At 47.2% G+C, this 24577-nt stretch overlaps 1 protein-coding gene across 1 annotated transcript; it reads left to right on the top strand.

Annotated features, from left to right (window-relative positions):
• The first annotated feature begins 1253 nt into the window (after positions 1-1253).
• Positions 1254-13235, top strand: LOC126540437 (uncharacterized). Its single transcript, XM_050187253.3, has 3 exons — positions 1254-1361; positions 10404-11085; positions 12528-13235. The coding sequence occupies exons 1-3, from the start codon at positions 1316-1318 to the stop codon at positions 13165-13167; spliced, it is 1368 nt and encodes a 455-aa protein (XP_050043210.2). The 5' UTR covers positions 1254-1315; the 3' UTR covers positions 13168-13235.
• Positions 13236-24577: the final 11342 nt, after the last annotated feature.

The raw sequence follows: 24577 nt of genomic DNA, 5'->3' as shown, positions 1-24577 counted from the left end.
CTTAAGTTCTCTTCGCTATTGGCCAGTCACCTTCTCTCTTGGTATGTCCTCATTAACATTGGCTGACATTTGCTCTGAGAGCCTGTTCTAACGTAAGAGAGCACTTTGTGAATATGGGCCCAGGTCCTCCTCTTCAGCATTGACCTACGTGAAGAACTGAGGCGGTACTTTTGAGCGACTACTTTCAGTGATACGATCGCTTTCGCAAGATGTCGCGACTGCGCCGGCCACGTCGATTTACAAGGCCGAGAACGTCCATGGCGCGGTGAAAAGCTCGCTTTCATCGCGCATAGCCAGAAACGCTTTTCGTACTGTACTTCGACGTGCTGAATTGAGCTAAATCTCGCAAAAGGAATCGCATCGCCGAAAGTGATCGCTCGAAAATGCCGCCACTGCATTTACAGTGATATCATATTGTGTGAGAGCGACCATATTGGATAAATTTCACATTTAAGCACTAGTCCTTCAATTAGTAAATTTAACGAAAGATTTAGTTCTTTAAATAATTTAAGGATTTGATGAGAACACGGCTGACACTTATAATTCATGAGAGACGGTGCGTAAGAGGTTCATCTAAGTCTATTCATCATCGAGGCCTGGCACGTGAAGCCGCCGCATCCAATAACGGTATATCCGTTCTTTTTTTTTGCAAGAATACAGTATTAGCATGAAGACAAGTGCATAGGAAGAACTTTTCTTGGTAGGAAATCCATGCGAAAAATGTCGGCACCGGTAGTGTTGACGTGGCGTCTGCATGCGAGGTACCGCCACGAGCATTTTTTTTTTAATTTTTTCCCTTCCACCTTTCGTCACAATTTGAATAACCATTAGCTTTGTTTTAAGTAGCGAGCCTTCGCCATTTGCAAGGCGCCACACACGAGCGTACAAGGCTGCCGTCAGTCATCCTGCGCAAGCTGTCGCATACTCGTATCACAATGCTGTGCAGGCTTCACGAAAACAAGTCACTTTCGTCTACGCCGATGTATTGCAAACTTAAAGACACAAGGACTTGAAACAATGACGGCCCGGCCATTTGGTCCACATCTGGGTGCTCAGACGGGCCTGAAAGGCGAAAGAAAGGGCCAGACTCGCACAGGCTTGGCTGAAAACAGTCTTATCCTGTTTGCTTTGTATTTGGTATGACAGGTATGACGTGCGATTGGTCCACGTGCGTCTTGCCTTCATCCAGTGAACTACATTTAGTACAATCCAAGGCCAACCATGAAAGGCCTTCATATGTAAAGAAAAGGTTTAGCAGTGCCTCTTCACCGACCAGTGAGCGCAGCGGCGGCGCAGGAGACACAGGCTCCCGACGATGCGGAGCGCAATACTGTTGCTGTTTTGCGTGGCGACCGCCTATGGTAAGGGCATATTTTAACTTCAAATCTTTGGAGTAAGAAGCAGCTAAGCTTCTCGGTAAAAGAGCTATATTCACGCGTAAGCCTCTAATTAGTTTGTAAACTAAAATCTATTTCAACGGACGTATTTCGCGGTACCTTCAGCTGACCTTTGACCACTCAGTCACGAAAGCGCGATAGCGTCAACTAAGGTTAAATACGCACATTGTTCGGGATAGCAAGACAAGCAGGTGATCACGCACACTCAATGTTCGCTTGCAAGTAATTTGCTGTGATTGTTGTGCACGTCTGCTCTACTATCCGTATTGTGACCTCGCGCTGCATGTGCGTGTATATGTACAAATATATTCACCACCAGCAAGCCCAACTACCTAGTTCTTTGGACAACGCAGAGTTCGTAACCGATCGTCGCGTCTGTTTCGGCAGAGATATACTGACACAATAGGATTTCAACGCCGGTGAACCGTGGAAGCTAATGTATTTCAATCAGCGCAAGAATAAGGTGTTCTAAACTCAGACACGACTGAATGTTCCTTTACGTCACGTTTCTTTTTCAACTTGCTCGAGCAAACACTAGGCCTACATGTATAAAATATAAAAAACGCGACTTCCTAGCAACCATCGTAAGTGGCATGAAACATTCGACAAAGCACTCAAACTAGTGAACACGAATGCGCCAATGAGTGTTAAGCTCCCTAAGATACTGCGCATCAAATAAATATATACGGCGCTTAAACCACTACTTTGGTTCGCGGTCGACTCGTCACTTGAACGGCAGGAGCGAGTTCTATGAAGCCATGCGACCAGAAAATCCATTGTGCTTCCTTCACTCCAACATTTTGGCGATGGATTCATTGATATGATGTTGGGAGAGTCTGGTCGTTCAACTAAGCCGCTCTGTAACATTGTTCCCCAACTGGGATAAATTTGCGTACCGTTGTACCAGAGTGGTAGAGCCGTAACTCAAGGCTGACGCGATTTCTATATACGTAACAGCTGTGTTGGCGACTCATAAAGTCATCGCACGCATACTTGTGCCGTGGGCAGGTGCTCAAAACTCGGACAATATTTCCAACAACTGCTAAAGGCAAAAGAAAACTTGGTCCTTCTGTTTAAAAAGTGAAGGGTGATCACTCCTTTACGGCTCAACGAAGGGGCGATACTGTATAGGTTTCTACAGAGAGGCAGCGCACTCATTACACGAATCGATGTCAAGAGCTCGAATCGCTAGCTAGTAAAAGCGAATTCACGGGGCCGGGCGCAGGTGATTAAGGCATAGTTGTGACTTCCTTAACTGTATGCAGGCGGGACACGAAATAAATGATTGTGAGTTATCACCGCACTGAACGCTCGGCTTTCTTCAGTAAAGAGCGGCCACTGCACACCACAGATATGAAGCTCGCATTGTACGGCTGCTGCAACACTGATGTACATGGAACTCGGTTCCAGCCATGTAAACGCAGCTATAATACTTACTCTGTCATGCAAGAAGTTAGCCCTTGTTTGACGACACTTGTCATGACCTGTGCGCTTTCGCTGCGGGCTTGTAGAACTTGCTAATACCATCTGTTGGAGAGCTGCATAGCAATATAGGAATTTTACCAAAGATCAGACATTGCATGCTTTTCAGAAACTTCAGATTTTCACAATCTTAAGTCCCTTGCAATAGATTGTATGGGATGCCTTCGAAAGATGCACGGCCGACCGTAGCCAAGCTGCTGCCAAGGATACTTCGCTTCCCACATTAGTACACTCCTCTGACTACGACGACGCCCGGCAATGGTCACATGACTGAATAGTCTGGAAGCTGCTAGTCACCGGATCGCCAAAGCACAGTCGCATCAAGCGAACTGGTGCACTTTGAGCGTTGCCGTTCCTTGCTGACCGCAGGACACACAAACTGTACTATATTTGGTGGATCATCTTGCATAAGTTTCGGTACCTACACGTTTTAACTTAATAACATTCTTGTGCATCTCAAGGTTATATCAAGCTGCGCCTTTTCTTGAACATCAGCAGAAAGCTGCTGTTTCACATTGTTCTAGTTGAGCGATTGACAGCAGGATACAACGGGCGGGCTGAGAATTATTACAATACAGCGACGTTTCCGCAATAGCTTAGCGCAAACAGATTAATTTTCCCCCATCGGTGTCCGGCTTCCCGATTGTAGAACATTTCGTCACAATTGGACCGAAATGAAAGTTAACCAAGTCTCTGGCTATGATTTTTCGGTATGGTAACGCAATTGCAATTCCATACTTTTTGCTCCATTGCTCAGCGCGATTTTCAGTAAACATTTAAAGGGAAGTATGTTTTGCCTACCTTCGCCGGTTTGGTGTGCCAGCGCTGTCTGCTGTCTAGTGCTAGGACCGCCCGTATTTCACCGGACGTTATATATATATATATATATATATATATATATATATATATATATATATATATATATGCGATGACGCTGTCCTGCACAATTGGCTAGTACGGCGCATCGTGCAAAACAGTACCAGATATAGTGCGAAGTGAGGTGACCCGGGACGATATGTACTGTACACAAGCAAGGACGTCAACCCCACGACAAACACGCTGTCGTCGACATTCATCGCCTTCATTCCGTTGGGATTATTATTTCGTACTCAAGCCGTCGTCGCCACTACACATACCACCGTAGTCGGGAAAGCGTCATGGAATAGCGTTGTCTTCATTTCAGTGTGACCACGCCGCCGTAATCACATCATCGTCACTCCATGATCATAATGCTACCGTCGTCATGCCATAGTTTTATAGTCTTCGTTAACCCTTCGCGGTCATAATGTCCTGATTCCGTCGTGGTCGTTACGTCATGATCATTGCAGTTTCGTCTTTTAATTGCCAAGCCGTTGTCGTCATTGCATAATCGCCGCCCCGTTGTCGTCACGTGTTTGTCATACTGTCATTCTGCCGCTGGTTTACTATCGTCGTTATTCGATCGTCGTCATTGAGTCAGCTTCATTCTGTCGGACTGATTGCAGTGTCGACAACTCATCGTCGTCACACCATCGTGTTTATTGTGTTGTCATGCAGTCGTTGTGCTTCATTGGCGGCCATATTGTCTTAATGCCGTTGCGATCACTCCACAATTGTCATTGAAGCTTCGTCATCCAATTGTCCTGAGGCCTTCTTCGTCACGTCAGAGTCGTTATACATTCAGTCGTTATGCCATCGTCGTCCCGCCGTTGGCGCCTATAATATGACGCCGTTGGCGTCATATTATAGTGATTACTCCAGAATTGGCGTACAATTTATCGCCATGCCGTCGTCATTCCATCGCCGTCATTGCGTCGACATCGCATAGTAGCATAGCAATTGGTCGTTCAATTGTAGTCATTATGGTGTCGTGAAGCCGTGATCCCGATGCCGTCACGGTTATTCCTTCGTCTTCCACTTTTGTCAATACTTCCTCAAATTGTTGCCAATCCTTCGTCGTCACGCGTGTATTCCTTACGTTCTAGCGCCACGACGTATGATTTGCTGGGCATTTATCGGTGAACATCTCTTTCTCGGTCGTGTTCTCTATGCTTGCAAATGGTAATTGATCAAGAACAGCTTTCTTCGCAAACACCAATGAAAGCTAAACTGATTACCAGCGCATGGTATCTGCAACGTTTAACGCAAAGCATTCTTTGCCTCGTTGCACACACTTTAAGGTGGTTAGGAAGGTAGGTTTTTCTGGCCTCGCCTTATTTCACACGCCTGCAATAAAATTTAATTCAGGACCTAAAGTAGACTCGACCCTATGCCTTCGAGCACAGCAGTCTTGTGCTTTAACTAGTAGGCCGCAGTCACACGCATATTCATCTCATGCCAAAGCCCACTAGTAGTTTGAAACGTCTTGCGCGTGCGTCACGTGTCAGTTTCTCATGTTCTTTCCTCGTGATAGCTCGCGCTTTCAGACGCTGTGTTAGACCGCGCCATGTTCAATATCGCCCGCATTCCCCAGCACATTCCTCGTAGCAGCCAGCAATGCTGCATAGAAACTGTGCGACGTTGTACTGCCTTTATGACCGGCCCAGATCGCACAGGTTTTATTGTTTCATCGCCACAGTGCAATTACTATCGCCATTGTAACGCAGACCACATGACACAGCGATTGGCACTTACGATTGTATAACACGTAGTCGCTTATGATGTAACAATCAGTGTTTCTCCGGCTTACGCACATCAACTACCCACGCAGGCCTTAATAAATGGCATGTCCTAAGTTCGCATCGAACGCCCGGAGTAGAAATAAAGCCGTCGCCGTCACACGATTGTCATCACCGTGGTTTTGTTACTGCCGCCACCCGCACGCTTGCATCAGACACACAGGTTTTCGTCTTGCACAAACACGTTGGTCCCATTGGTAAAGCTTTATGTAATCCCAAACGATGATGAAGAGCCAGCTAGCAGCAAGATGCTTCGCATAACATCGATTGTCACAGTTCGTGGCATCGGCATCTGCCTCACTTTAAAGCGAAGACTTTTTGGCTCTTCCCACTCTTTTGGTGGAGGCTGCTGCTGTATTGCCGAGTATAGAACAATGTATAATTACACGTACCACAGACTGGCAGGGTATGTGCCCATAGGGCCACTTTCGGTGTCACGTTGTCGCTTTCAGTCCTTCATCGTCCGGGTATAGTGCACACTAGTATTGGATATAGTATGTGGTCGTAGCTACGTTACCATCGTCCCATCTTCATGATTGCTTTGTCATCATTCGTTCTTGATATGCCATCTTCGCCACCTTGTCGCCGTCGCGCAATTATCATTATGTTGTGATCCCGCTGTGATCACGCAGTCGTCGGCATGCCGTCAACGTCATGATGATTTCATCATTCCACCGTCGTGACGCGGCGGTCCTAAAGCCTTCATGGTTACATTGTCATTCTTCCGATGTTACCCCTCTGTCGTTGTCACTCCCGTCGTTGTTAGTCTGTCTTTCGTCGTCTCTTAGTCAGCATCATTCGCTCCTCTTTTCCCATCGTTGTCATGCCATGGTCCTCAGGTTCTCGTGATTACATCGTCATGGTTCCGCCGTCGTCACTTTAACCTGTCACTGTCCTCGTCACTCATGTCGTGGTTCAGTCATCATCGTTTCGCTGTCGTCAATCTGTCATCGTCCCTGACTGTGCGGTCTTAATTCTGTCGTCCGTCCAGTGTTGTGACTCCGCTGTCATCTCTACTTTACATGCCCTCGTCACGCCTTCGAAATCATGTAGTCCCCGGTGTGCCATGTTTGTCATTCTGTATTCGTCTGTGTATGAATATCGTCCTTACGTCATCCACCTGTTGTCGCCATTCAATTGTGATTTCAGTGTCGGCCCTCCTTCGTCATCATTCGTTCTTCACATGCCGCGACGCCTTCGTAGTCGTGCAGTCGTCGGCATGCTGTCATCGCCATGCCGCTGTGGTCACCTGGCAGTCGCCAGGCCGCCGTCGTCAAGGCGCCGTGGTTCCATTAAAAAAAAATAGATTCTGGTTTTTACGTGGCAAAACCACGATCTGATTATTGGGCACGCCGTAGTGGGGGACTCCGCATTAATTTTGACTACATGCAGTTCTTTAACTTGCCCTGTTGTTCTTGAACGGGCGTTTTTGCATTTCGCCACCATCTAAATGCGGCCGCTGTGGCCGGGATTTCAACCCACAACCTCGTGCTTAGCAGCGCAATACCATCGCCGCTAAGCCACCGGGTGGTTTCATCGTCATCATTCTGTCGTCTTTATACCGTTTTCCTCCTATCGCCATCTACACCCACTGCCCATTAAAAAGTGACGAAGTCTACAATACAGAGGTGCACAAGAGGTTGGCATCATGTGCCATCGCCGTAGTGGGTAAGCATCTTGGTGAAAGGAGTAAGCAAGCAAGCAGCCAAGAATGCGACCACTTGCCTAACCGCGTTACGTTTGCTTAAGCATTAGATATCCCTCGCATCGTGAACTATTTATTTGGCTAAAATAACACTTCATTTATGCCATTTTCTGCAAGCACTTCGGACATTGGCGTTACATTTTCATAACAATTAAATTTCGATTTGGGCAAACATCATCGAATGCTTCGCGGCAGAAGGAACTGAACTAAGAGTTCCCTCCCAATCAGAATGATGGGCAAAAATAACGTATTTCTCTCATTCTCTCGCTTAACGCCGATTCTCACAGAAGCATAGAACCCGCAGACGTCTTTTTTTTTTTTTTTGCTGGTATATACGCATTTTGATCACCAGGATAACCATGCGGCTCCATATTTCCTATCTTCCTAGAAGCATAAAGTTATCTTAAGGCATTGCTTATGGCATTCACACCACCCATTCATTCATACCATGCGTCATCGCTATCTCTGCTTTGCCAGAGAAATATTTTGCTAATATTCCGCTGTTCGGTATAAAATTAATTATTTACTCACAAGCTTATCTGCTTGATCTAGTTAAGCAAGCTCCTACAGAAAAGGAGAAATCACCACCCCTTCCAGTCCATGAAGATGGTCGAACAGGGAAGGTGTGTTAGTTAAATCGAGTGTTAACCATGCAAGTCAAACTTCGCAAGCAGTCTATATTGTAAATCTTAGGTTTCACCATTATTTCACCTCATCTTCGCTTTCGCGTGCTTCGTGTGGCGCGCATGCTTAGGGGTGCTTATATGTTGAGGTCCTCCAAGTGTTTTTTTCTTGCGCGTGAACTTTGTGTCAGTGTTTTGCCGTGCTTCTTTTTTTTTCGCGTGCAAGTTGCTTCGCCCCGTGGTCTTCCCATGGTTGTAGCTGAGATAGATTGTGCGGAACCACTAATCCAAAGCTCCGTATATAGGGCGCAAAGCTTACCTCTGGGGATACGGGCGCTGCAATCGTTTTGACGACAGCTTAGATCGGTTTGACGAATGACGTATTTGTGTTTCTTAATGAGGTTACACACACGTTCGGCTGCGACGCAGAGAACGACGTCAGTGACGGTATCTCCGCAACCCGCCGTTGTCGCTTCCGTTCGATGTATCGAGTTTCCTCGGTGGCGTGGTTAGCAGCATCCGCCAGGCATTGCCGTTGGCGATTCTTCAAAATTAAATTGCTTGAACATCAGATCTGTCCGTCACGTGACAATGAATGACTAATACCCCCTTATGCAATGGCTCACACCCCCGTAAACGCGGCCTCTCCATTACGACGACATAAGACAAGTAAAATTCTACGCTGGAATGACGAGAGGCAACCGAGCCAGCTGTGAAAGAAGACGATGACGACTAACGCGGGAGCAGTGGCACGAGCGCGTTCGCGCGGTAGCGCCGAGGGCCGCCAACGAGCCAGCTGCGGAGAAAGACGACGACGCTCGAGCCATTGCTGATGATGATAGTTTCAGCGAACTCCGACAACAACGGCATAGGGTCCGCATAAACAGCTTCGCTGTGAAACAGCGCAACAAGCATGTGTATTAGCCCTATCTCGTCAGTGACGTGTGCGTGTTCTTGCGCTTCAAATAAAGGGTGAGAGCGAGAAGAACACGTTAGACGCGAGCCCTTCTATTTCCGGCCATCGTAGCGACAACGGCGCACAAAATTTCCAACATACGAGGCGTACTTGGGGTACTACTACTGGTGTTCGTCAGACAAGACGGGATTAAAAGAAAGCCTCATCCAGGGGGTCTTACGGTCTATACCGTAAGCGGAAGAGCAATGGCTCGGCTTTGTTGGTACGGCATCCGTTGTCCTCTGCTGTCCGTTGCGGAAGCGGAAGGGCGCTTGTTTTCTACCGATGACGATATCCAGCTATGGCGAGAAGTTCACTGTCGAAAAAAATGAGTCCGGTCGGAGTGGGTGAAACTAGAACAGCCTTAGCAAGTCGGGTGTAACCGACGGCGAAGCATTACCTACAGTCCGGCAGTGGGCGAGGATCGACGGAACGAGTTCCCAGCTGGTGTCCTCTCGCTTTGGTGGGTTGCTATCGCAGGAATAACGGCAGATACCAGTGACATACCATTTCTGACTTGTATAAACTACCTGTTCAATTATATATATATATATATATATATATATATATATATATATATATATATATATATATATATATGTGTGTGTGTGTGTGTGTGTGTGTGTGTGTGTGTGTTTGTTTGCGTGTGTGTGTGTGTGTGTGTGTGTGTGTGTGCAAAATCGTGCTCGATCGAATTTCGCACATACACAACGGCAATTTTCATAAAATTCTTGTAGAAAAACTGTGCTTGAAGGGGGGAATGAGAATGTGCGCTACGTTGCGCATCGGATTGAGACGCTTAAAGCAAGTTATGATTACCGTAATTTATCGCGACATTGTGAGTGAGTACTCATGCTCAACACAGCTCTTTTCTTTCCTTACGAACCTCCCCTAACGAAATCAAATACTTTACACCGCTATTTAATTTAGTAGTATCAAAACAAAGGTATATCAGGAATAGCGTAACACGTTTATAAATACTAAATAGAATTTTCGATGCACAATTCGAGTGCGCAATTACTGCCACAATAATAAAAACCTATCACGAGTGCCAACTCGCCGCTGAAAACTCATCCACAACAGGCACAATTTATAAAGGAAAATGGAACAACATCTGCAGTCATACGTACTAGGCCACAACGTACATACCTCAATGAGCCCTGAAATAACTGACACAATGAAGCGGAAAAAGGCAAGTGAAGTAATTGGGCAAAATACAAGGAGTCCTGGCAAGAAAAGAAAAGTGCGAAGTGATAAGAGCAACAATCTCAACAAGTTTATACTTCGAAATAAGAGGTATCAGTGGTCTTTTTTCCCTACTTCTGACGGCACCCGTCACGCTCCCTTTCTATAGATAACAAGTGAATGAAGTATCTACTCACATGCAGCATTTGTACTTCGCCTAAACAATATTGCCACGACGGTGCCCGAAAACATATTACATTTCAGGCTTATAAGGCGCGTCCGAATCGAAGAGCGAGAGTCTATATAAGAAAAAGAATGACATCTAGTGCTTATCTTATAATACGGACTTTATGCGAGAACTAATAAAAGTTTTCCTTGCTTTCTTATTTTTCAAACCAGGTCAGCAGAAGGGCGGCACTATAGGCAACCCTAGTCTTGGTGGACTTTCCAGGCCAGGAAGTGGACCAAATGTCATAGGAGGAGCGGGGCCAAGTGCCCCCGGAATGCAGCCTACCTTCGGAGAAGGTGCAGAAGGTGGCCCAGGTGCAACTATAGGAGGATCAGGCGTTGGACCGAGTGTGACCGGAGGACCTGGAATGGGAGCGGGCGGTGGCGGCGGAATAGGACCCGGAGGTCCGATTGGTGGGTCTGAACCAACAGAGGTCTTCGGAGAGAACCCCGAAGGTGAAATTGGAGGTGGTGGAGGCATAGTAGGATTCGGTTCAGATCACGGACAGCTGGACCTGTTCACACTGCTACTCCGCCAGATCTTCTTGGCTTACGGGGCAGACCCGTTGAAGCTTCCCGAAATGACCTTGCCATTTTCCAGCATCTTGCGCATGTCGGGAACCGTGCGTACCTTCAACTCCTTCGTGTACGGCCTGTCTCACGTGAAACGCACGGGTCCTTGCTTCGTTACGGCCGACCACAGCGGCATGCGCCTCGGCCTCGACCTGGGCATCACGGACGTGTTCGGAAACTCGTCGGCCACCGTGACGATGAACAGAAGGAATATTAAAAAGCAGCTCGTGCACTTCACTGTGATCGTCAAGAAAGCCCGTGCCATCCTCGAAATAGCGCAGTAAGTAAACGCCCGCCAGGGCTTTCGTCGACAAAACAGATAACTCGGGTACGCATAATTCGAACACAAATAATTGCCCGTTCCAGTCTGAAAATTATCAAACACTTGTGAAGTAAACATAAGAAACTTGTTAGAAGAACGTAAGTCTGATTGCAGCGCTCAAGAGAGCGCCGTACGACGACTTCATACTACTACAGGGCCCCATTGGCGTAGGGTGCAAATGTTCTGTCCGCTCGGTCAAAGCGGCGGGTTAAATAGTAAATGAAAATGAAAAGTACATATGAAAACTACCATAATGTTCTTACGAACAGCACAAGCCCTTCTTCTACAGCAAAAATAATGCATTGCGTGGATTGGAAAGCGCGTTCTTGAGGTACTATGACATCGACCAGTTAGTAAAAAGGCCGGCTAGTGCGGCCTTTTTCCTGACTCAGGTAAACAACGACAGTACTTTTCCCGAATCTCAGGTAAACAACGACAGTATTCTCTTTTAAAGCTGCCAATAATACAGAGGAAGGACAGCATTTCCCTAGTGGTCTGATGCAGTCCCCTAGCGTAGCGTTGGTTAGATGCATATATAGGTGTAAGCTCGTTTGACGATAAAATTAAGGTATCGTACCTATGCAATCCAATTGTGTGCTCTCAGTCTGACCAATGTCTATGGCTGCTTTATAGGTAGGAAAATGCAGGAATACGTTTCCATAAATAAAGCGTCAACGTTAGCCATTGTTAGCAATACGGGCAACTAACAGTGAGTACTTACAGACTATGGCTACATTTCCCAAGGACCAACCTAGACTACATTTCACTACTGTCTGCTCGTGTTGTTTTATATTTGTTTTTGATGCGAGTATATTTGATGACTATGAAAAATAAAGCACCTTTTTCTTTTTCACAACAGTCCGCTCGCGTGACTTTCGCTATTGTACTCAGAAAATTGTACCTAATCGCACAACTCTTACATGCCGTTTTTAATGCACTGCCAATAAAATTAAACCTTTTGGGTCGTATCTTGCCACACAACAATACTCGTCATCTGTCTTGTCCGTATTTCCTTTCTTTAACGCTGCGAGCCCGGTACTTCCCAGTAACGAACGGCATGCGCGTTATCAGCATGGCATAGCATTCCCGACAGGAAAGTAGTGGGCGCGGCGTTTTCAAGAAAGGAAACGCAAGCAAGGCATATGACGATTATTGTTTTGTGGCAGATATACACCTGAAATGGTGTACCTTTGTCTAAGAGTGCAGTTGTACTAACAATTCTTTCGTTGTAGAATACAAAGTGATAACCAAAAGGCAACGCGAAGCAGAGTCAAAGCGCTTCAATTAATTACTGCAAATGTACTTCATCGGTCTGAACCAACTCGAACGTTGCACTCGCATGTTGTGTTGTATACCTGCGGCACCAATCTCCTAATATTGTGTTTTTTACGAATTCACAGAACGGGTCCCCATGAGATCCACGTGACAAACTTCAAGATCCTATTTCTTCAAGGCTTCAGGCTGTTCCTCAAGCCACACGAGCCGTCGAGAAAGCCACTGTTCCGCACGTTCCTGCGCGCTGCGCAGTCGTTCCTCGAGCGGTCAGTCAAGAAGCGCCTCGAGCCCCTGGTGCGCAAGGCCGTCGACGACCAGATTAAGCAGGTTCTGGCCTACCTGAATCGCCAGGCTGAACTCAGGCCCAAGCCACGGCTGCCGCCCGAGCTCTTCACGGGTGCAGTAGATAGCATTTTGGACGGCGGCGCTCCTGGCGGTGCATTCCCCTCAGGAAGACCCTCTGGTGTCGGACCAGGTGTCGGTCCTGGCGTCGGAGTGTCAGGTGTCGGACCGGTTGGACCTGCAGGTAACGGCCCATCATCTGCGGGCGGCATGCTGCCTTCAGGAGGGCCGTCAAATGCAGTTGGTGGTGTCGGTTCATCACTCTCAGGTCTAGGTGGCGGACCGTCAGGGCCTGCGGGTCGCCCCTCAGGACCAGGAATCGGGTCTGGAAATTCATTAGCCGCAGGTGGCGACATGTCAGCCTCACTTCCCGGTGCACAAGCCGGTTTAAGCGGCCAACAGAAACTCACTATCAAAGGCTAATAAATCCGACGACCACGGAACACTCGACAAATCTTCCGTTTTTTCCGGGAATAAAACCTACTACTCGACATGCGGTGTTCAATACGAATGATGTGCGATAAGGTTTCCCCCGTTACGAATGCATACACGTTCATATTCCAAACTACATCCATCTGGTTTCAACGGAAACCCTGTACCAGTGCGTATTCGTTACGGAGATACTCAATTACGCGTCCGAAAAGCGCTTTTGCATACATAGCTGGCAATCGAGGCCAAAGTCTAACAGAACAATTCATCAACCACTCACAACAGCACTTTCACGAAAATAACGACACAAAAGCGTGTGTGTGTTCGCTTCTGTGTGCGTATTCGTGCATTAGTGCTTACTGTCCATGCCATCTCGCGTGATTGGTTGTCAAGCTAGAAAAAAGGAGAGAGGAAGCCGACGAAGTGTTTTTGATACAGCGCTGTTCATTTTAGCTCCGGTTTATTCCTTTCAAAATCTAAGTGCATCCGCTGGTCCTCGCTCCCTGCTCGGTCGTGATGGAAGTGTACCACCCTGCACGTCTGCCGGCGGCGTCAGCGGCGGCCGCCTAAGCGAATCGGTCAACAGAGCGACTACAACAGCGAGGACATCGATGTTTACTCTCTCAGCAGTGAGGACCCTTCCGATGATGACTTCCAGCTTGTGCAGAGCCGCAGAGCGAGGAGAAGGAACACCAGGACGTCTTCATCGTCAAGCACGCAAAGAGTGAGACACGCAGAGGCCGGACGTCAATACCATCATATTTGTGCCCGTGCCTTCTACCCTCAACATGAATCTACTTAACGGGCAATCTGTGTCGATGGCACAGGAAGCCCTGGTGCCAAACGAAATATCGGACATTCGAGTGAACACCCGAAAAAATCTACTGGCGGTTGATGTCAAACATGTGGGTGCTCTGACCACTCTACGAAGCGTAACGTAAATCGATGGCACTCAGGCAGGCTCTTACATCCCTCTGGGATGTGACGTGGTCACCGGCGTTATCTAGAGCGTAGACGTCGCGTTTCTTAATAATGCCTTGCCGATTCTTATGAAGCCAGCAAACGATGAGGTCATTGTTGATGCTACACGGTTAGGCAGTTCACGCTGCTTGAAGGTTGCTTTCAAGGGTAAATATATACCCTCGCATGTTAAGGTGGGACACTTCAGACATGCAGTGCAGCCTTTCATTCCGAAACCTCTTCAATGCTGCAAATGCATGAAACTTGGACACGTGAGCAGTGTCTGCGAAAATCAGGCAGCATGCCCCCGCCGCGCCGAGCTCTACGCTGCAGCTAAATGTGGCACGACTGTAATGAAGTGTTCGAATTGCGGCGGTTCACATGGAGATTCATCGAAGAATTGCCCACATATTAAGAAGGAAATGGCCATGTTGAAAGAGATGGCGAGAGATCATTCATCTCATTGCGAAGCCGCCGATAAAATCAGGAAGCGACGCTCCCGTCGCCGACGCTCCTCAAGGAAAGCTGTTGTCTATGCGACGCGCATGCCACTTCCTACAACACCACCTCCTCCTCTGCCGCCCAGTCCATGCACTGTGGAAAGGACCACGAAGAACAAGGCCACTGAGAGGACCACATCTGTCGAATCTTTGCCGGCCCTAACAAAACGACAGCATTCACCAACAGAATCAGAGCAAGCTTTTGGTGGACAATCCCCTGCGTCTACTGTTGATGATCTCTGTGACCAAGACAGGCAGGTGGCTGTAATGCTGCAATCGCTAATTAATACAATCCACATGATACTGAACAAGCTGCAGACACCAGCAGCTTGAAGTGCTCTGCAAATACTATATGCACCAAATCCAGTGCTGGCTAGTATCGTTTAAGCACCACGGCTCGACCAATAGTCCCCTTCCGCATTGAAGTTAAAAGTGCGTCGATCATTCAATGGAATGCCAGAGATCTCAAGACCCGTTTAGCAGACTTTCGCCAATTCGTTTTCACAAATCCCTGCCCCATTCTGGTCATTTGCGAACCAAACACATCAACTCCACTTAGACTGGCTAGCTACGAATCTTTCGTCTCGTCCACATGCGGTGCGCGCAGCAAATTGATCATTACATCCGCACGGACTTTAAATATGTCGCTAATGCGGTAGAGCCTCATTACGACAACCAATATGTCTGCCTGCATGTCAAAAAGGAGGCTGTGTCATTTACACTAATTGGTGCCTACATATCCCCCGCGGGTCACTTTGACGGCAAAAGTCATAAGAAAATATTACTAATGACTAATTGTCCCTGGGTTAACACAGGTGGCTTAAACGCGCATCACCAGCTACAGAGAAGCACTAAAATTGACTCCAGACGCAGAGGCCTTGCTTCTTTTGCTGCCGACCAAGATATGTGCTTCATGAATAACTGCAGCCCTACATTTCTGTGAGGCACGACCTGTTAGCAGCTGCTTGGGACTTAACTTTGGTGCCACGATGCTTTGCCTCGAGTGTCCAATGGTTTACGTACATAGGAACACATGGAAACGACCATATTCTAACATGCATAAAGATTAGTGGAGTTGAGAAATACTTCTCCACTGTCTCGCAAACAATTGATTCATCAAATTTTAAGAAGCATATGGATGACGCACGTCGGGAAGGCCTTTCACACAATATCAAAGATGCTATCGCAGAAACAACGAAAGCATTCATTTGCTCGCTTACAAGGTCAGAAAAGCGAACAGACTCGGATATAGAACTGGAGAGGCTGCGTGCGATATGCCGACAGGTGGAGAGAAGGTATCGGCGCACGAAGTCCGGTTTGGATCTGAGGGCTTGACGACGCATACAAAAGAAAGTCCAGCGTCGGATGGAAAAATTGGAAGACAAGCCATGAAAAGCTTTTTGTCAGTCGCTTGATCCCTGAAAATCGCTCTAGCAGATATGGAGACCGGTTAGGGGTCTTCGCTCATGTCCGCATCAAAGGAAGCAAGCCCTTTGCTGCTCTGGCCCTCTACCAACACCGCTCGGAGCTTGAAGTAGCTCAGGAGTTTTGTGCACGGGTTGCTGCGTCCGTGGTCATCATTACTGACACAGCACTGAATGACATCCCCGAGGCAGGTGCATCAGAAATGAATGTGCATATTTTCACTCGAAGAGCTCGACGCTGCGTTGGCGACCTGCAGGCGTTCTTCGTCACCAGGACCAGATGGCACCACGTACGCTGCCCTATGCCACCTTGGACATGATGCACGTGGTGAGCTGCTCATCAACTACAATGAGTCTTGGCACGAAGGCTTCGTTCCTAAACAATGGAAATCGAACCGCTTGATCCCAATTCTGAAATCTGGAAATTCTCCGCATACATCATCATCATCATCAGCCTGGTTACGCCCACTGCAGGGCAAAGGCCTCTACCATACTTCTCCAACAACCGCGGTCATGTACTAATTGTGGCCATGTCGTCCCTGCAAACTTCTTAATCTCATCCGCCCACCTAACTTTCTGCCGCCCCCTGCTACGCTTCCCTTCCCTTGGAATCCAGTCCGTAACCATTAATGACCATCGGTTATCTTCCCTCCTCATTACATGTCCTGCCCATGCCCGCTTCTCTTTTTTTATTTCAACTAAGATGTCCTTAACCCGCGTTAGTTCCCTTACCCAATCTGCTCTTTTCTTATTCCTTAACGTTACACCCATAATTCTTCTTTCCATAGCTCGTTGCGTCGTCCTCAATTTAAGTAGAACCCTTTTCGTAAGCCTCCAGGTTTCTGCCCCGTACGTGAGTACTGGTAAGACACAGCTGTTACACGCTTTTATCTTGAGGGATAATGGCAACTTGCTGTTCATTATCTGAGAATGCCTGCCAAACGCACCCCAGCCCATTCTTATTCCTCTGATTATTTCAGTCTCGTGATCCGGATCCGCGGTCCCTACCTGCCCTAAGTAGATCTATTCCCTTACCACTTCCACTGCCTAGCTACCTATCGTAAACTGCTGTTCTCTTCCGAGACTGTTAAACGTTACTTTAGTTTTCTGCCGATTAATCTTTAGACCCACCCTTCTGCTTTGCCTGTCCAGGTCAGTGAGCATGCATTGCAATTGGTGCCCTGAGTTACTAAGCAAGGCAATATCATCAGCGAATCGCACGTTACTAAGGTATTCTCCATTAACTTTTATCCCCAATTCTTCCCAATCCAGGTCTCTGAATACCTCCTGTAAACACGCTGTGAATAGATAGCATTGGAGAGATCGTATCTCCCTGCCTGACGCCTTTCTGTATTGGGATTTTGGTGCTTTCTTTATGGAGGACTACGGTGGCTGTGGAGCCGCTATAGATATCTTTCAGTATTTTTACATGCGGCTCATCTACACCCTGATTCCGTAATGCCTCCATGACTGCTGAGGTTTCGACAGAATCAAACGCTTTCTCGTAATCAATGAAAGCTATATATAAGGGTTGGTTATATTCCGCACATTTCTCTATCACCTGATTGATAGTGTTAATATGGTCTATTGTTGAGTAGCCTTTACGGAATCCTGCCTGGTCCTTTGCTTGAGAGAAGTCTAAGGTGTTCCTGATTCTATTTGCGATTACCTTAGTACATAGTTTGTAGGCAACTGACAGTAAGCTGATCGGTCTATAATTTTTCAAGTCATTGGCGTCCCCTTTCTTATGGATTAGGATTATGTTAGCGTTCTTCCAAGATCCCGGTACGCTCGAGGTCATGAGGCATTGCGTATACAGGGTGGCCAGTTTCTCTAGAACAATCTGCCCACCATCCTTCAACAAATCTGCTGCTACCTGATCCTCCCCAGCTGCCTTCACCTTTTGGATATCTCCCAAGGCTTTCTTTACTTCTTCCGGCGTTACCTTTGGGATTGCGAATTCCTCCAGACTATTCTCTCTTCCATTATAGTCGTGGATGCCACTGGTACTGTATAGACCTCTATAGAACTCCTCAGCCACTGCTATCATCATATCATCCGATTGCGCTTTCGAGCTGCGACGGCAAAGTAATCGAAATAATGATTCTTGATCGCTTGGAATGGTACCTGGGGCGATTCAACACGTATCCGGAATCCATGGCGGGCTTTCGTCGAGGTCGCTCGCCCATCGACAACGTCATTGACATCGTAACCTGGGTCCAAGAACAACAAAGCCTTAAGTGCCTATCAGTGGCAATTTTTCTAGATATCAAAAGAGCATTCGACAACGTCACTCATGAGGCCATACTGAACTCACTTGAGGCTGTGGGCGTTGGTGGCCGGATGTATCAATGGATTCGGGACTATTTGACTGGCAGGCGCTTTTTCTTGCAGACCGAAGACGGCCCAACTTCGCAACGTTAGATCTGCCATGGTGTGCCGCAGGGTGGAGTGTTGAGCCCCATATTGTTCATCCTCGTCCTCGTCGGAGTAGCGGAGTGCTTAACGCGGACACTTCATATCTCAATATACGCCGACAACATTTGCAGATGGGCCTCTGCGGCGACCCTACCCTCAGGTGCGGGCCAGGCCTCAGCGGGCGGCAACCATGACGGCATCCTATCTCCGAGAACAAGGCCTCAGTGCGTCTACTGAAAAGTGTACAGTGGTTGGCTCTACGTGCAAACAAATGTCATTGTATCCCGTTTCAATCAATGGTCAAGTCGTGTCCTATGTTAAAACGCATCACTTTCTAGGTGTCATCATCAACCGCAACCTCTCGTGGAGCCTTCACTGCGTCTATCTGGAGAAGTTAGTTGACATTGCTCAGGTCTTCAAATTTCTCTGCGGGAAAAACTGGTGTGTTCCAGTCCATCTTATGTTGCAGCTGTACAGGGTACTATTTCTCGGACTTCTACGTTACAGTCTACCAGTTTTGTCGAATACATGCAAGGCGAAATTTCGCGCTTTGGAGAGTACACAAGGTTAAGTCCTACGCCCGTGTTTACGGCCGCCTCGGTGCGCCTCAACAAAAGCACCAATTGCCATCGCGGGAGACCATATGATCCAGACACACGTAGCTGTGGACTCTCTCACAATGCACATTCGCCATCTGTCAACGATCCCTGACCATCATTCAGCCTCCCTACCAGCCGAGAGACCTCAAGCGACCTTTTGGAAAGTGATTTGCGTTCATCAAGAGTGCATGCCTTCATCTTATATACCGGCGGCGAAGCCTTCATCTCCCTTTTGGTGCCGGCAACAGCCTCAAGTGAATTTTGCTATTCCCGGAATTACTAAGGCCAGTCATCCATCGCCGGCGCTGAAGCAACTGACGCCTCTATTACTGCACCAGACGTATCATGACCGCACACACACACACACACACACACACACACACACACACACACACACACACACACACACACACACACACACACACACACACACACACACACACACACACACACACACACACACACACACACACACACACACACACACACACACACACACACACACACACACATATATATATATATATATATATATACCGATGGTTCGAGCTCACCTACCAGCTGACCTGCCGGATTCGTCGTTCCAGGTAAGCAGGTTACAGTGAAATTCAAATTGTCACACATGACTAAATCTACGTCCGCAGAACTTGCAGCTCTCCATGTCGCTATGACGTACGCCATCGAAGAGCCGACAGAGAAATAGTTTATTTTGTGACTCTAAGGCAGCACTTCACAGCATCAAGTCTGCACTACACCATATACCTTACGAGCAGATAATATCCGGCATCAGGGAAGTACTCCACCATGCTTTGTAAACAGGACACAACATTATCTTTCAATGGGTTCCTGCTCACTGTGGCATCGTCGGGAACAACTTTGCTGACAGGGCTGCCCGGTCTGCCCACGAAGACGCCCAGACGCGTCCAATACCTTTAGCGAGGTAGGACGCTGCCAGGGAACTTCGCCTGCTTGCACGCAAAAAGTCGAAAGATTTCTGGAGTTCAAGTGCCTTCAATTGCCGATTGCATAAACTAGACCCTATGCTACAGCTACAACTGCCATCTAGCCTTTCCCGCGGCGAAACAACCTTGCTGTGCCGCTTGTGGATGGGAGTGGCGCTCACTAACGCCTACTTCAATCGTATCGAAATTGCAGATAGCCCGATGTGCGAAGACTGTAGGTGCGAAGAAACCATGGTGCACCTATTGTGTACCAGCCCTCGCTACGACGTACAACGCCTCTATCTGAGGACAACTTTAAACAGATTGGACTCAAGAGGGTTGTCCGAGTCAAAGATACTCGGACCGTGGCCACACCCATCACTGGCATGGCACCGAAAAGCGATTCATGCACTAGTACGCTACTTGAAGTGCACCGGCTTACGAGACCATTTATAGTGTCCCTTAAGGGACACTATAAATGGTCTTATACGAACAAGTAGCTCTTAATATATACCATGCTAATGTGTGTGGAGTGAAATGTGTAGTTCTTCAGCAGCTCTCGACCCACAGGGAAAGCTTCATAAGTAGAACCACGATACCATAAAACATTCCGTAAACACCGCAATACAGATAAGTACCAAACACGAAAATAGTTCGCTTCGCTATTAAAAATATAATAAATTCAAATGTATCCGTAAACTCGAGCTGACATATACAGAAGAAAGCAGTCTGTTTTGCTAAATAGAAGCCAAGAGCCAACCTTCAGAATCACGACTTTTTAGCAGTTCCAACGTCTAGTGTGCACTTTCTGATGTGGCATACAAGGCAACCTCCGCATTTTGTTTAAGGTTATCACGTAATATATCGCCGCATTATGCACACACCATTGTGAACAAAAGAAAATCTCTTTTTACGCCACCGCTATGAAAGGATGCATCTACGACAATTAGTCAAGCAGGTAAATGTGTACAAGCAAATACTAATGACCTATTTATTTCAAGATTCATACTGAATCACAAAATTCGGATTTCACCAAAGTAAAGCATTTACAACAGAAATGGTAGAAGAGAGAAACAACCTTAGAAGCGAGATCAATGGAAAGCTTTACATAACAAATAGTGCGCGTGCAAACAAAAGTCTAGTGCAGCTTACGCAAAAGGCCCACACAAAATTATTACAAAAGTGAGGCTAAGGGACGTTCTCTTACCTCTCAATGCACAACGAGTCGGTCGCGCAGCCCAGTCATCGCGCTGAGAGATGCCTCGCAATGTACTAGCTATAGCAGACAACAGCAAGCGAAAGCAGCACGCACACTGTGAATGTACTCTCAATCCCGAGGGTAACATAAATAAAGAAAGGAAACTGTTCTGAGTTATTTTTTTTTTGCAGAAAATATTGTAATAGTTACTGCAGTTCGGACCTAATAAGTGCACTGCTTTGACTATTATAACAGTCGTTAATAAATGGAAAATGAGACATGCACCCAAACGTAGGTCAGTGCTGCAAAGGAAACCCATGCGGGTTACTCCAGTCGTGACATGACAGTCGTTATTCAATCAAGAGTCAGAGCGAGTGTTAGCACTACGTTGTAATGATGCGAACAGCATTATTTGCCTACTTCTGCCGTTTTAAGTCTATCTATCTATCTATCTATCTATCTATCTATCTATCTATCTATCTATCTATCTATCTATCTATCTATCTATCTATCTATCCTCTACGTGGACACAGTGGCCTAAGTTGTCGACCTGCTTGGGCCAGTAGGTATCTGCTCCTTGTGAAATCATCGTGGTCGTTCCATTGTGGTCATTGCGCCTTTGTGATATTTAACTCTTCCAATTCCGTCGTCGTCACGCTTTCTACTCCGACACACTGGCCCAATTTGGTGTGGGCTCGTGGTCGTGATGCCGTCGCAGTAGCTTCATTGCCGTCATTTCCAGCTATGTGATCCGGCACTCATCATGACATCGTCGTTACGCTATCACGATCACACCGCCATAGTGATGCCGTCGTTGATATCTTGCAGATTCGTGATATCTAACTCTCGGCATGCCGTCGTCGTCATACGTTCTACCACGACTCAATGACCCAAGTTGTCTAATTGCTTGAACCATTGGCGTGGACTCGTGATTGTGATGTCGCCGTGGTAGCAGCATCAACGCTACTGTAGGTCTGTCATCCAACACTCGTCATGCCGCCGTCGTCACACCATCGCCGTCACACAGTCATCGTGCACTCGTTGTGACACCGTTATATTGACGCCATCGCGGTTGTTCAGTCGTTGTCATTCCAGCTTTGGGCTATCATACTCTCGTCATGCCATCAACGTCACGCAATCGTCACCACGCTGTCGTTTTCTCATAGTTATCACTGCAGTAACGTCATCTCAATATAGCCATGCCGTCGTCGCCATACCTTCTTATCGTTGCTTCGTCGTAAATATTTCTCCATCATTATATTGTAATCATACTGCCGTCATTGAATAACTATGCCATTATGCCACCCTTGTAATGCCATAATCAACAGACAGCCGCTATTATGCCTTCATTGACAGGCGGTCATCATAATGCCTTCTTAATCGCACCAGCTTCGTTACCCGACTCTCGTTGTGCCGTCTGCGCCATGCCACCTTCTTGATACAGGTTTCGTGATACAGTCATCGTCATTCCATTGCCCTCACGCCATCATTTCCTCTGTATCGTCGTTATACAGTCGTCGTCATGCATTCGCTGCCACACCGTCGTCGGCATACCGTCACAGCCGTTCCACCGTCGTCATTGTTACTTCAACATTCGACTCTCCTCATGCTATCATGGTCATACCTTTGTTGACACGACATCGTCGTTACGCTGTCATTTCAACATTGTGATCACTTCAGTATCATCATCCCACTGTCGTCTTTCCACCCTCGTCGATTCATTGACGTTATTCCTTGCTGGTCATTCTATCGTAATCATACTGTCATTCAATCGTGATTATGCTGCAGTTGTCATGTCATCGTCCTCATTGCGTCTTCGTTACACAAACGCCACCATGCATCCGTTGTCATACCGTCGTCATGCCGTATTAGTCGTGCCATCGTCGTCATGCGCGCTTCTTCATCCAGTCATCGGCATACCGTCGTCATCTCATTGTCCTCATGTTATCGTCGTCACGTTGTCTTCATTATACCATAATCATAATTTAGGAATCAACATGTCATTGTCGTCATGCGTCGTCCTTTTACGCCTGTGTCGTTCTACCGATATCATTCAATCGTCATTCCATTTTGATGGCGCCGGCGTCATACAGTCGTCGTCATGCCTCCATGCTTACGAGCGATTTTGGCATGCGAATGCCATAGCAAAGTAGAACGATATCGGAGGATCCTGCACATAGCGGAATCATCGAATGCCTCAGAATTAGCACTACACGTGTTAAATAAATGCCAATTTGAGAATCTGCTTTGTCACTGCACTGCTGGATTGCTGTTCTCATTACCGTCGACAGTCATCGTGAGATGAGTTCAAATTAACTTTTTTCTTGCGTCTTGAAATTGCCCGTCTAAATAACTTCGGACTGTGTACCCATATAGATGCCATTCTTCTTGCATTTATCTCTTCAACCACAATTGCAGCGCGGGACCAAAACGCGGAGCTTTGAAAAGTGTTCCAGGGCCCCTTTAAGCACGTCAGTAATTGCCAGTTCGGATATCTGCACGTACAAATAGCTGCCTTCCAAATATACATGGAACGACGTCAATAACGCAGTGGCTGTGCGATGGTTTCAGTCCAAGTGCAATAAAACTGTAGTGACCCGTTTTGTTTCGCGCGTATTGTGAGTCAGGTCTGCCTAAGAGTGGGTCATTAAGTTGACGTGCATACATAATCGAGACTCTGGCGCTTGTGCTTGAGGCAGCACTAAGCCTTATGCAAAGCGCCAGAACGCTAATTAAAATCGTAAGAGGTCCGCCTAGCCGCAGACTTGGCACGTTATACGGGATTTAATGGTGAGCGATGGCAGAAAGATGAAAGCACCGAGCGCGCATGACGTAACAGCATAGGTGGCTGCTAGACATTTGCAGGGTTTGGTCTCCTTTTGTGCAGTGCAGGAACATTAGGTGCATACTGCTCTAGCGCGTAACTCGTGTTCGAGGTAGCGCACACGGATGACCCAATAACAAAAGACTGAAGTATCCTTTGCGCACTCGTGAGGGTTACAAAAGGCATTCAAAACCACATTTCGCTGTCGCTGTCCTTGTCAACATTGCACGTAGGATATCATGTCCAACTAGCAGTGTCATTAAATGTTTTTGATATTTATAACTCGAACATGTGTTAGTTGTGCTATGAATTAAGCTGGTCACAATCAATACTTGTCCGATCAGTCAGGTCACGCCTACCTCTTCCGCCGCCCTTTTATTTTCGGTAACATGCAATCATGTTCCCGTGTCCAGAACGAACCGTCTCACTTTCTCTTTAGACACGTGCAAACGGAGTAACCCGCTCGAGACAAAAGAAGAAGATCATATCCCAGCGCCTCGGTTGTGCTGTCGCCTTTCTACCTGCAGAAGCAAAGCAAGC

The sequence above is a fragment of the Dermacentor andersoni genome, chromosome 2 (assembly GCF_023375885.2).
Source record: "Dermacentor andersoni chromosome 2, qqDerAnde1_hic_scaffold, whole genome shotgun sequence".
NCBI lineage: Eukaryota > Metazoa > Arthropoda > Arachnida > Ixodida > Ixodidae > Dermacentor > Dermacentor andersoni.
Note: the sequence above shows the minus strand (reverse complement) of the source record. Positions and strands in the feature narration are given on the sequence as shown.